Below are 14,770 nucleotides of genomic sequence, written 5' to 3' on the forward strand. Positions count from 1 at the left end.
CAATTAAACAAAAATGCTTATATGACGTAATGTAAGTGTCGTTGTTGTAATCTCTGAAGCTATGACTTGTTAACCGCCAAAAAAAAAAAGAAGAAAGGAAACAACACAAGCTACGACTCATCCTATGTCTATTTTGGTTTTTCTACAAGTCATTATAATTAGCAAACTGATAGTACGTTTATTTAAATGGTCTCATTTTTTAAAAGAAATGATTAGGCTACATGCATAGTCTGTTTATTTGCATGATCCACAAACTTACAAGAATGAAACATAAAAGAAAGCGCTCATCCGCTATCCTTGATGTATGTGACTGGACATTTGAGGCTATGGTTTTTATCACAAATTTGTTTGATGACAACCAATTTGAATAGCAAAGAAGTTGTTGGATACCAAAGCAAGACAGAATAGTGTGTTTACAGTAGTGTGTCTCAAAGAATTTTGAGTTAACCTTATGACAAAGCATGAATCGCTTTTAATATAGGATAGTGCTGATTTTGATGCCTTTATTCAAGTTGATATGTGGGGAAAATGTGTATTTGAATGAAAGTTTTTTAGTATCTTTAAAATTTTTAGTACGGTATGACCTATGATCTCTATAGTTTATCCTTCCATTTGGGATTATTATACTTTGATAGATATTTAAGTATACCCTTAATTATTATTTGTTCTTAGGATACCATTAGAGAGTTATTTCGTTTCCATAAGGCCTGCTTGTTAAGACCTAACAATATATTTAAACAAATTGCGTTGCTATGTTCCAACAAATTAGATGTATTAAAAATATGGTCCTTAAAATTATGTGGTATATTCTACCAGAAGACCTCTTACAATGTGTTTTACTCTTACTTTTTATTTAAAATATCACGAGGTTATTCTCCTCATAGTATATATACTACTTGTAGTACAATATGTGAAAAAATTAGAGGATTGCTTGTAGAAGCTTCATAATTAGATCTCACAATCACTCTATGCTAATATATACAGAAATGTACATGCTCTTGAAAGCCACTATCAATCATAAGATACTCCAAGTATCTGTATAAAGGTAAAGAGAGATCTTGAAATATCAATTCTGTCAACACTTTAGGAGACCCAAACAAAATAGTTTTTAAAAACAATCACTTTAAGAAAATAAAAACTATGTCAAATATCTCATCTATTTTATATCAAGAACTCAAGATGGTATAATATATAGATATATACAAAGAAAGAGTATGAGAGTGGGCTAGACTTGGCTACACTCAAGTGGATTTTCACTCAGATTCCATCAAATTTATATTAGATGACAAGATTCCACATTGATGATTCGAGGCGTTGGATGTGATCTACTACTTCTAAACTATTTACACATAAAAAATTATGCGATTTGGAGATTCTTAACCTATACATCATATAATCAAAATATATTTATTTTTTGATTATTCGTTGCATAAATTAAAAATCTCCAAATTATATTATTTTTTATATGCACGCAATTTAGAGACTGTAATCATATTCAATAACTTGGATTATTGATGTAGAATTCTCATAATTTAATGTAGAATTGATTGGATCTGAATAGAGATCCTTCCAGATGTAGCCAAATTTAGGTAAAATCGGAAGAATTTTTCTAGCCCAGACCAACATTTAACCTGCTGTAGCCGGAAAAAAAAAATCAATTTATTTGTTGAGGAGCAGTATCGCCGAGACACCATACCCTAGCACATTGGATGCGAACCAGGAAAAACGGCGAGTCTACAGCCCGGCCGTCACGGCGAGATCGGAAGAGTTTATGAGAAAAACGACGAGAGACTCCGAAAAAAATTCATATAGCCAACATTATCCCAACCGACCCACCCACCCTCCCCCTCTCTGTCTCACCCCCCAACAGTCCAACGAATACCAGTTTGACCCCACCACCGGAGAAGAGCTCTTCCGGTCTCCCGCTCCCGTCCGCCCACCCTCTTCCTCCACCGCCCCCCCCCCCCCCCCCGCCGCCGGAGATCGGAGGCCTCGAGCTTGTTCCTCCTTCTCCTCCTCCTCGTTTCTCCAGCGGCGAGAAGGCGATGATCTGATCCCCCTCTCCCTCTCGATCCGGACAGAGCACAAAGGGAAGCGATTACCATGGGCTGCGTTGGATCCACCCAGAGCAGAGGCGAAGGTGAACTCTTTCTTCTCCCCATCTCCCTCTAGGTTTGGATTTCTCCAGCTCTTTCCGTCGCCTGGGACGAGTTCTTGGCTTACCCCGATGGCGTGCAATCAAACTATATAATTTTCTTTGACTCTCGTGCTGTTTTTGTTATCTGGAACTTTTATGTTTCGATCTTGCTCCTGTTTTTCGATAGATCATGACTGGATTTCTTAATTCAGGTTATTGATTGGTGGATAGTAGTACTCTATGCTATGTTTATTGCTGCTAGCCCTTGTTTAAATGCTCCATATGGGTTCATGTGTTTAAAAACTGAAACAGTTCAGATCTATGTATCAAGAATCGAGTTTTTCTTGAACAATTACTGATAAGAGATATGTGTAGTGTGTAGGTTGTGAAAGAACAGGATCAAACTTGCACCATGTAAACATTTATCATCTTGCTAGCACTTTTCTGAAAAAACTGGATTCCAATATGTTAAAAATTAGTTTTGGGGGTTTGGTACTGTGAATTGGGCTTTGATGCCAAAAACAAATGATATAAGTATAACGTAGAGCATTTCAGGTGGTGGCAAGGTGCATTACTTGCTCACCGGCATTCTCGAATCATCTGCCATCTGGTGGATGGGATTAGTGGTTTTGTTATTCAGTAGGCAATTCACAGAATCAATAGGGTAAATTTTCAGCTAATTAACATTTACAGCATCTAGTATCTTGTGAACATTTATGGCCTTGTTATTTTTTATAAAATAACTGGGCTCTAATATGTAAACAGTTATTCTGGGAACTTGGTGGCATAAATTGGCTTTGATACCGACAATAGGTGACATAAGTTTGACATAAAGCATTTGGCATGGCATAAAAGTAAATGCATGCTTACTGGCATTCCTGGATCATCTGCCAGCTGGTTGATGATTAATATTTTTTGTTATTTGGTTTTATTGCATTGAAGATAATTTTTTACTAATTCACATTTACAGCTTTCACTTTCTTGCTAGCATTTTTTCGATTCTATTATGTAAAGAATTAATTTCTGGGTTTGGTAGCATATACTGGGCCTCAATACTGACTGCTAGTGACGTGAGTTTAACATGAAGCATTTGACATGATGCAAATTGTCTGCCAGCTAGTGGATGGTATTCAATTTTTTGTTACTTAATTGGGGATTTGTTATGTCAATAGTTAACATTTCAGCTAATTCACATATATGGCTTTTATTATCTGCTTGCATTTCTTTTTTCCTTTTCATTAAAACCTTTGGACTCTAACATGTAAAGAATTATTCTGGGGGTTTGGTAGTGTAAGCTGGGCCTCGATCCCGACAACTAGTGATGTAAGTTTAGCATAAAGCATTGTCGTGAAATAAATGTGTACATATGCCTGCCAGCCTGAATCGTCTGCCAGCTGATGGATGAGTTTATTATTTTTGTAATTTAGTTGGTGATTTACTGTGTTGATAAGGGAACTTTTTTAGCTAATTAACATACATGGTATTCAATGTCTGATTAAACAACTATGCAGTTATTGTGGCTAGTTAAATGACTTTGTGGTGCCTTTTTTTTTATCTTACCGGTTAAAATGATAAGTGACGATTTGCTTAAACATTTAATCATCCACCTAGAGGTCTTAGATGTTCAAATGGCTTTTTACTCTGCTTAATTCAGGATATAGAACTAGATTTAAAACTTTATGGGGGCGTTTGGTAACCCCAACAGGATCACCATGGTGATCTAAGATCCTCGGTGATCCGAATGCCGGGGTGATTTGATCTCCGGTGATCTAAGATCAATGTGTTTGGTAGGCCATGGTCCAATAATTAAAAATTCTCGGATATCCATGAGTAACTTGTTTGGTATGGTACGGGGATTCAAGATCACTGACCACATAATACCACAAATACCCTTGATATTATCTTAGATAGATTTTTTATATATTTTTAATTCTCATGAATTAAAAATGTATGTCAATATACTAATTTCTATAATAGCTCCATAATTTTGTCACATATTCTACTTTTAGTAGCCCTTATCATATATTTATTAATCATATAAAATATATTATAATAAAATATTAATATATTTATCAATATATTAATTATTAATATATTCTATAAAAATATTTTTATTACTCCTATAAATTATTAATCTTATAAAAATATGTTATTTTTCATTATAGAATTAATATTTTTATTTATACTTATAATAGATTTTTTTAATACTAATAATTATTTTGATTAGAAAAATAAGGTAAATAGGAGTAATATAGTAATATATTAAATATTTTCATTATATAAATATAAAATATAATAATATGTTTCTACTAGAATTTAAATTTATTCTTCAATAATAATAGGATAATAATATGATTAGTAATATATTATAATATAATATATATCATTAATATAATATATAATATCAACATAATAATATATATATATATAACATTGACATAATATATTGATGGTATATTGATATATCAATTTTTCTGCTAACTTGAGGGGTATTTTTGTCTTTAACTTTCAACTCAGGATCACTGCCTTGGGGTGATCTTGGATTTTCGACCTAAAGGACGGGTATCCCATCACCGAGTTGGGGGGTGATTTGAGGAGTGGAGGTGATTTAAGATCACCGCCACGTAGGATCTCCGTGGTGCAACCAAACGCGGTGATCTCATCACCTCCACCTATATCACCCTTGATCCTAGGACGATCATCCCATACCAAACACCCCCTATGAGTGTAGTATTTAGTACAGAGAGCATTATTTCATAATCAACCATAACAAAAATGTTATTTCATAATTAAGTATACTATCTAAATAGTAATTTGATCAGGAAAGCCTTGAGGATGAAATTAGTGCAAGACATCATTTCACTCAAGAGAATGATGAAGAAAACCTGGAAGGAGATACAGCCACATTTAATGTTATGCCCCGTGTTGCTTTTAAGATAGCTCTCAATAGAACAAGTCATCGTTTAATGATATATTGTTCGTGTCTTGTATTCTTACACAAAGTGGCTTCCCTCTAAACTTTGATATTACACATAATTTTTCAATCCGCTTGAATTTATATACCATTTAAATCAAGGATTAAAAATTCATGCCCTAGTGCCATGCTAACCTGGCAATAGCACAACCTTTGTCATGCCATGCCAGTGCTTGGTGCGAACTGGCACAATTGTGTGCTGAGCAGCGGCATAGTCAATACCGTGCCACATCAGTTTGTTTGTAGAGCACTAGAATGGTACCTGCTATATTGTGCCAACCAACACTATAGTCTATGATTTAAATTCACATTACCATTTATATTTTCAAGAATAGGATAAAATTTAACAATAATTTATGCTTTCTGACAATTCTGATGCATAATCTGTTTATCATGCATTGTTATGGCAAGTCTCCTTGAAACTTTCAGGATTATATGAGAAAGTTGCTGGCTATTCACAAAAATCCTGGGGGAGTCCTGATAGAACAAATAAGTAGATCTAAATTTTACACCCAGCAGAGATTTTCAGGTTCTCTTGAAGCGGAAGGGTTTCAAGTTAATGTGTTCGATATCTATTCTGTATTCTTATCTTCTACCAGTGTTCATTTTCTCTAAAGTGAAAGAACTAGCTTACTTTTGGCAATAACAAATGAATGTTTTCAAATTGATTGAAGTCTTATTGATATTTAGGTTTGCTGTAGCATATATAGAACTCTTTAATGAAACATTTTGGATGTAATTGAAACCTTTGAGTGGTGCATATAATTGAACTACACCTCATATAAGTCTTGTAGAGTGGTCTGACTTTTGATTACACCAAAAAATGTATCCCTATGCATTTGATGGCTTGACTTTTAAATGCAAGTCATATGAATGGACATGTACCTTTTCTTTAACATCCTATGTTAATTAGATACATTTTGTGTGATGCAGTGAAGATCTATTTATATTGTTCGACATTCTTTCTCAATTGGTAAACTATACAACACAGCCGTTTTATTTTGCTTGATAATTTTGAAATTTTGTTGTCAAATGCAATCATTATTTTAGGTAAAGTATTATATAATTCTGTTTATTGTTGCAATTTAATCCTAGGATCATGACTTATACTTCCTAGTTTGATATCATTATTTTCAGTTTATGTTCAAGTAACACATAGCTAGACTCTTTACTACAGTTATGATTTTGTCTTTTTATACTAGGAGTTTGTCAAGATTTTGATCTGGGGATCTTCATTTCTTGCAGAGAATACTACCAAAAAACTCCGTAAGCCAAAACCATGGAAGCATACTCAGCCAATAACCAGGACACAGCTTAAACAGATGCGTGACGAATTTTGGGATACAGCACCTCACTATGGTGGCCAGAAAGGTGCTCATTCTCTTGAAATTGACTCAACTTATTTCTTCGTTATTACTGCATGAGTTTTCTGAGCATGTAGCGCCATCTACATAGTTGAAGATTAAAGAAAAACTGTACAAACATGCATGGAAACCTTTTGGCCTAGTATCTAGTTTCACATTGTTTGCCTTAGAATACTTCACAAATGACCAGGAGAGTTTGAGATTGGGTCTGTCATTAAATCATTGAAAATGGGGGGTTTCAATCATCATCATATATGCTGAAAAATCTTTTTGATGTCACCCATTCATTTTCCCTTCGCTATTAAATAAGGTGAATGCATGCAAAGTGCAAATGATATTTGAATATGTCATTCTCTTCAAATTTATTGCATCGATTTGATGTATTGTTAGCCGGCATGCCTGTTTACTTCTTCCATGTTATGGTGGAATATCAAGCTGTGTGACTTGTCCAGGGCTTTCTATAGTGTGCTGAGCAGTTAAATTGTTTTCTGTGACTCTCAGATTTTACCATCACATTGAACATGGATGCATGTTTAGTCAAAAAAAGACAAACTTTGGATCCATTTAACTGAACCTTGTTGTACTTTTATGCGGTAGCTTGTTTTGAGTTGGAAGGTGAACGAATTAGAGATAACCAAGTATTACAATGGGCATTCTATGCTCTGTAAGGATGAAAGATGTGGGAGTGAAAAATAAAAACAGAGGGTCAAAGAAGTTGTTGAATGTAATCCATATTGCCTCTCCCTGATTCAGTATAAGCTGTTTTGTGCTGCCAGATAATCCTCCCATCAAGATGTCTATTTTGGTCTGACAAAGTCTCTTAAGTACATGAAAGGTCATTGGATAGCTTTCTTTTCACCTGGTCCTTAATATGAGGGGAATAGGTTCCCAAATCTAAGTTGTGCTCTTGCTGAGTAAAGCATTGCCCGTCTTCTATTCTTTTTTCAAACCTATACACCCATTCCTTCTTGTCCCATTCTCTTATATAACCTTCTCATTCAACTCTTTTCTTATATATTGCTTGCATGATACTTTAATTTGACTTGACACAACTGTATGCAATAACATAATCATTTAAGTTGCCAATATCATGAAAGAACATTTTATTGTCACTACTTTCTGTAAGACAGTGAAGATTCTATCTCACATAAGAATGCAATCGAGTTGAGTTGAGTCAAGTAACTAGAGGCTCGAGCTCGATTCGATTTAAAATACTCGAGCTCGAAACTCAATTCGAGATCAATTGAGTCTTAATATCCAAGCTCGAGTTTGATTCAATCAAAGAAAACAATACTTGAGATCGACTTGACTCGACTCGAATATCAGCCACTCCATACTCGAATTTGAATTCGAGCCTTGGTCATAATCAAAAATATGATAAAAACAAAATGTAGCATGGTATTATATTAAAATATTAAATTAATAATATATTATAAATAAAATAAAATATTATTAGAAATATGTATACTTGAATAGGCTCGCAAGCTTTCGAGCCAAGTATTTTGTTACTTGAGCTTGACTCGAAAAACTATTCAAGCTGCTCAAGCTTGACTCGAGCTTGGTAACAATCGAGATGAGTCGATCTTGGACTTGAGTCGAGCTCGAGCAGCTTGCAAGCTACTTAACTCATTTGCACCCCTAATCTCAGATTTTTTGTAAATTACTTTATTTTATTCACTTTTCTTAACTTTTTCCTTAGCTTTTCTACCTTAAAGTAGTGGTGCTTTCTCTTTCCAATCAGTTAGTAATTAACCTTGAAATCCTTTAACCTGCAAATGAACTTTTATGCAACAAAATCAAACATGCAATGCAGGCATTTAATTTCTATTTAGGTCCCAAAACTTATGTTCTTCTATCAAAATTAAATTTAAAACAAATGGCCAGAAGTCCATAGGCGAATCTGTATATATTACAGAAAGTGCAATGTCATCACTTCATCAGAGACCAATCTCCGAAGGTCAATGTCCAATATACAGAAACAAAAATGTTGCACATACCTCCGATGAAATGTCATCCAATTAATGTGATAGGGAAATGGTCATCAGAATGAGATTATTAATAGAGTTGGAGGCTGGAGAACTATGACTAACGCAAACTTCCAGCCCACAAAAAGAAAAGAGTAAGTTTATAATTGAGTCCAGCTTAAATGACCACCATGTAAATCTTCTTGATCAGTTTTGATCCCCACTATACAACTTGTCAAAGTAACATATGTGATCCCCAATATATACCTTCTTCCAGGTTTAGTTGGGCATGCCTAGAACTGGTTGCATCTTGGATGGTATTAACCGGTGTATCTGTACTAAGTTGATCATTATTAAAATAAGTTTCAAAGAATGGCATCATGTATTAAAAAAATAAAAAATAAAAATTGTAGCCATGTGGAAAACTACTTCACCAATGGGTTCCTTCCAAAACATCTAGAAGATCAAGAACTATATGATACCGCTTGGATCAATTTGCAATCCAATGGAAGTGGGAGAAAAGACAAGAACAATTTCTTGTGCAAGGAGGAAGATAACTTTCATTCAAAACTCGGATCCTCCTCATTACAATTCATGACTATTTATAGGCAATTCATGGGTAACATGAAAAGACAAAAAAAAAAGAAAGGTCAAGAGTCATCTTGATATGGGTAACTCATACAATAAAAGACATCAAAACTAAAACTAAATTTTCTTAGAGAATTTGAAAGGTCAAAAGACACTTGCCTCTTAAAATACTTATAACTTTCCAACCATAACTCTTATTTTAATGTTCTTAGGCTTGTTGGAAAGAAGAGAAAGAGACTTGAAACTTTCATCTTAATAACTTTTCTAAATTCGGCTATTTAATACCCTGAAAATGACATGCAAATTGTATGACGTCCATGCACCTGCATCATACTCCCCCGGTTGAAGCTCAACTCGTCCTCGAGTTGTCCAATACCTCTTCATTATCATGATATGGAATTAGATCAGAAATATTGAAGGTAGTGGAAACTCCATACTCACCGGGAAGTTCAATTAGATAGGCATTTTCTCCAATACACTTAAGAACTCGAAATGGTCCATCGGCACGATCTTGTAATTTGCCATATCGTCCATGGGGGAATCGTTCTTTACGAAGATGAATCCATACAAGCTCACCTTCTTTAAATGATGTCAACGACAATACTTATCAGCTCTCTCCTTAAACTTTTGATTGCTCTTTTCAATCTTGGATCGAACTTGCTCAAGCTTCTTTTTGATTTCACTAGCCCTTGCTTCTGCATCACCGCTAAATCGAACAACATGGGAAAGGGGAGCTAGATCAAGGGGGCCATTAGAATTGGACCCATAGACGATCTCAAAAGGACTAGCACCGATAGTAGAACTACTTGAGCGGTTGTATGCAAACTCCGCTTGAGGAAGAATTAAGTCCCATTGCTTCTTGTTGTTGCCCAAATAACTTCAAATAAGATTGCCAAGGCTTCGATTCACCACTTCTGTTGGACCATCGGTTTGTGGATGATGAGAACTTAACTGAAGTTTGGTGCCCAATTTTGCCCATAGAGTCTGCCAAAAGTGTCCTACAAATTTTGGATCTCGGTCCGAAGTGAAAGTCTTTGGGATGCCATGAAGTTTGACGATCTCTCAAAAATAAAGATTGGCAATTTTAAATGCATCATAGGTCTTCTTGCAAGGTACAAAATGTGCCATTCTAGAGAATTGATCAACAACCACCATGACCGAATCCTTTCCACGTTAAATGCGTGGAAGACCAAGGACGAAATCAATACTTACATCCTCCCATGGAGCTTGAGGTACAGGAAGAGGAGTATAAAGGCTGGTGTTTTGAGCTCGGCTTTTGGCAATATGGCAGGTTCAACATAAGTTGACATGTCTCTCTACGTTCTTTCTCATCTTCGGCCAAAAGAAATTTTCTTTGACAAGGATTAAAGTCTTGTCTCTGCCAAAGTGTCTGCCAAAGTGTCCTCCAAGTCCTCCATTGTGGGCTTCTTTGATGATTGCTTGGCGAAGAGAGCAATTAGAATACATAATTGGTTACCTTTAAACAAGTAACCTTCTTGTATTGAATAATCTTCATGAGGAGCATCACTGCATCGAGCCTAAATCTTGCCAAAATAATCATCATTAGAATAGAGATCTTTGATGAAATCAAAACCAATTACCTTTATCTCCCAAGTTGACAACAAAGCATGTCTTCGACTAAGAGCATCCGCAACTTGATTGAGACTTCTGGCTTTATGACGGATGATGAAGGTAAAAAATTACAAAAATTCAATCCACTTGGCATGCCTTGCACTAAACTTGTGTTGAGTATTGAGAAATCGCAAGCCTTCATGATCGGAGTAGAAAACAAATTTCTTTGTCGCAAGATAGTGCCGCCCTCCTCCTCACTCGGATTTTGCTCATAACGAGCCAATCTTTCGTTAAGGTTTTGGACTTGCCGCCGCGACTCATAATTATCTATGTCGCGAAGATCTCGCTCTCTACGAGGTTCTTCATCGCTAGAAGGACCTTGGTTGCCTCAGCTCGCCATGGTTGGTTGAAGCTTGCGTCAACACCACCACGAGAAATGCGATAGGTTTCCTCTCGAAACGTCAAGAGATGATAACCTCGCTCTGATACCACTTGATACCGCTTGGATTAATTTGCAATCCAATGGAAGTGGGAGAAAAGACGAACAATTTCTTGTGCAAGGAGAAAGATAACTTTCATTCAAAGCTTGGATCCTCCTCCATTACAATTCATGACTATTTATAGGCAAGTCATGGATAACATAAAAAGACAAAAGAAAATGAAAGTTCAAAAGTCACCTTGATATGGGTAACTCACACCATAAAAGACATCAAAACCAAAACTAAATTCTCTTAGAGAATTTGAAAGGTCAAAAGATACCTGCCTCTTAAAATACCTATAACTTTCCAACCATAACTCTGATCAGCGTAGGCCGGTACAAACCGGTCCGGCCAGCTACTGGTACGCCGGAGCCGTTGAAACCAGTATAGGCCGGTTCCTTGCCGGAGACGAAGAAGACGAGGAGAAAAAGAGAGAGCGCGGGGAAGAGAGGGAGGGAGCCCACCTTCGGCCGCCATCGGAGAGCCGCGGAGGGGCGTCGGAGGCCGGTGGGGGGCGGCGGAGCCCGGCGAGGGACGGGGGAACCCGCGGGGGCGCTGTGGAGGCCGCGGCCGCACCGCCCCCCACCGGCCTCCGACGCCCCTCCGCGGCTCTCCGATGGCGGCCGAAGGTGGGCTCCCTCCCTCTCTTCCCCGCGCTCTCTCTGGTTCTCTTCTTCTTCCCCGGTTCCGGCGAGGAAGAGCTTTTCGGTTCGTACCGCCCGGAGCACAGTACGAACTGGCCCGTACCGGTTCGGTAGGCAACCGGTACGCCTACCGGACCCGGTACGGCGGACCTTGACTCTGATTTTAATGTTCTTAGGCTTGTTGGAAAGAAGAGAAAGAGACTTGAAACTTTCTATCTTAATAACTTTTCTAAATTCGGCCATTTAATACCCTGAAAATGACATGCAAATTGTATGACGTCCATGCATCTGCATCACTATATATTGTTTAGTTTCCCTATTTTGCTGTGTCAGAAATTTGGGATGCACTCCGAGCTACAGCAGAAGCTGATTTAACCCTTGCACAAGCAATAGTGGACAGTGCTGGTATCATTGTTTCAAATGCTGACATGACTCTTTGTTATGATGAAAGGGGTAAGAATGTGTGACCTCTCTGTTTTATTCCTTACATATTAATCATAATTGTGGGATTCTCGTTTAACAATAAATTTATTGCAGGTGCTAAGTATGAATTGCCCAAGTATGTTTTGAGTGAGCCTACAAATTTGATCCGGGATAGTTGACCGAAGTCAGGAGCTCAAGCATGAATAAGTCGTTATTGTACATCATGTAAATGACTCACCCTCCTCGTAGCTTTTCTGAAAGACTAGTTTGAGCTTCTGCTCAGAACTTTAAACTCGAACAATTTCACTTCTCAGGCTTCTACCTGCTGGAGCTCACTATAATACAACCGTGCCTTCTGTAATGGTCAATTTATGTATTCCCGGATATTCCATTTCCAACTTGTTTTTGTTTTCTTGATGTTAATGTCTGTTTTGAGATTTAGGAGTGGCTTTCATGCAGTGAGGAATGCAATGAACTCTTATATAGTCAGAGAATTCCTCTTATAATGTTGTGCGACTTTTATCTATCTATTTATTTGTTTATTTATTTGACCAGGCAAAAGAGGGTATACTCTGTGGTTGTCTTCATCTTGCATCAAACGAAGCTGATGGGCTTATGGTGATTGAGAGTAACTTAATAGCCGCAATGTCTTTGTCAGAATAATTAAGGGATCTTCCTGGCTTATGTGTGCATGCTAGAAGATGCGATTGTTGAAAAAAATTATTTTTCTGTCCGCAGAGCTCAGAATGGATGGAGCAATCCGACAGGTGGAAGTCAACGGTAATGTATTCTTTTTATTTTGAATTGAGATTTCTGCAAGTATAACCTTAAAAATATTCTAAGTGCTCTTGGGATTTCGGTATGTAATAGATTATCTTATGAATGGGCAATGTGCTTCAAGGTTTTCCCGGCATATGATCAGGCCAAGCATTTACAATGACCAAAATAACCGACAACAATACTTCTCCAACTGAAAAAACTTTTGCATGACCTTTGGACTGGTGTGAGAAACACCATGGTAGCAGTGTCTTTAGACTGTGTTTGGTTTGGATATAAAGTAGGCATTAGGGGTAGAATAAGTACCTGTGAAACAACATATAAGGATGAGGCATAATCAAGGGATAGGTATTCTGGTCAAGCTTGATTATGACAGGCATAATTATTCCATGAAAAAGCTGTCATAAGCTATTCAAAAATTATTTCAAAAGGGTGCGTTTTTGCTATTCAAAAGCAGAGCCAAAGCCAAACAAAAATTGACACGATTCATGGCATGACTACTCCCACGAGCATAATGAATGTTTTCCCATGATTTTTATTGCCCTGTGGAGGAAGAAGGTTTTCACCTCTTTGTAATTAATTACTACGCAACCTTAACTTCCGGGATTCATAGTAAACTGTGATTTATACTCTAGTCTATCCATTAGCATAACATATTTGGCTTCTTCGCATATCTCAAGGTCGAAAGGTCGAGCTACATGATTATTGGACGGTCTAGCTTGAACATTCTTCGTCCACTTTAGCATGTGCGAGGCACGATACCACTTGTGGAAGTAGGTCTGCACGTGCCCTGTTCATTCGCAGCCCATTCCGGAAAAGCAAGAATAGTAGGATTAGCGCTTGTGATATAGGTCAGCCATTAAATATTTCTTTGGAATCATCATTTAATGTCCAATCAAAATGGCGCTTCTATTCTCATATCTTAATCTAAGGGCACCAATCTCACATAGGGATGTAGTTTACTCTGCGGCCATCGGGTACTTGACCCAACCCGATCCAAATAGAGCGGGTTTTACCTAGCTAGCAATAGATGGATAATAGTAAAACTCGTCCCAAATCCGGCCCTGATATATATATCTTTACAAATCTTCTTCCTAAGATAAAAAATTTGATTATCTAACTTTACTCGCTCCACTCCGCCCTTGCTCCTAAGCAGGTACGAGGCTGGTACGGTAATGGCCTATCCGACCTATATCCTATCCATTGCCATCCCTAATCTCCCATCTTTCTTATGAGTTTCTTTTCACAAATTGTATATAGATGCATTGGTTGGCATCACGGTATCTACCATTGTCTTCTTTAGTCCTATAAAATGCTAACAAACATGATTTCCAAATCACACAAGCTAAATAGTTGCCAAAACTATATATCACAAAAAGGAAAGGGGACAAGCTAAATAATGAGGTAAGTATATATTCTAGAGTTTACATTCGAATATTAGTCCATCATCAATCAACTATAGTAAATGATAAAAATAGTGGATCAATCAATATTTGGTTAATGATTTATAACGAGACACTTAAAAGTCTCATGTTCGGTCACTTGTTACTCGCATAAAAGGTCAAATGTATATTGTTTTCCGCTAAAATTGATTTCCTAAAGGAGGTTATCATGATATAGGGCAATTATTTGTAAGAACAACTAGTAACAATCTGCATGATAGAAAGAAAGAAATATCCATCTACACTCTCCCCATACATTTCATATAACACCACTACTACTACATGTCAGTCATCTTCTACCTTAGACTACAATATTATAGAGTGCTGCATTTGATAGCTTCCCCTTAGGATCTTAGGATCCAAAATCTCTTTTGGCGGTGAATTCTTTTCAAGCATCAACAGATAC

The 14,770-nt window shown here is 36.9% G+C and overlaps 1 protein-coding gene across 2 annotated transcripts; it reads left to right on the forward strand.

Annotated features, from left to right (window-relative positions):
• Positions 1-1,838: 1,838 nt before the first annotated feature.
• LOC103696129 (uncharacterized) lies at positions 1,839-13,058 on the forward strand. Of its 2 annotated transcripts, none has more exons than XM_039117690.3 (5): positions 1,839-2,140; positions 6,357-6,482; positions 12,056-12,175; positions 12,260-12,370; positions 12,701-13,058. In XM_039117690.3, the coding sequence occupies exons 1-4, from the start codon at positions 2,104-2,106 to the stop codon at positions 12,322-12,324; spliced, it is 348 nt and encodes a 115-aa protein (XP_038973618.1). In that variant the 5' UTR covers positions 1,839-2,103; the 3' UTR covers positions 12,325-12,370; positions 12,701-13,058. The 2 variants fall into 2 exon arrangements, with proteins under 2 accessions (XP_038973618.1, XP_038973617.1); XM_039117689.3 differs by having other exon boundaries at positions 1,854-2,140; positions 12,460-13,058.
• Positions 13,059-14,770: the final 1,712 nt, after the last annotated feature.

This window comes from Phoenix dactylifera, chromosome 1 (assembly GCF_051530095.1).
Source record: "Phoenix dactylifera cultivar Ajwa chromosome 1, Ajwa_hap1_PhDact_Kaust_v1.1, whole genome shotgun sequence".
Lineage (NCBI taxonomy): Eukaryota > Viridiplantae > Streptophyta > Magnoliopsida > Arecales > Arecaceae > Phoenix > Phoenix dactylifera.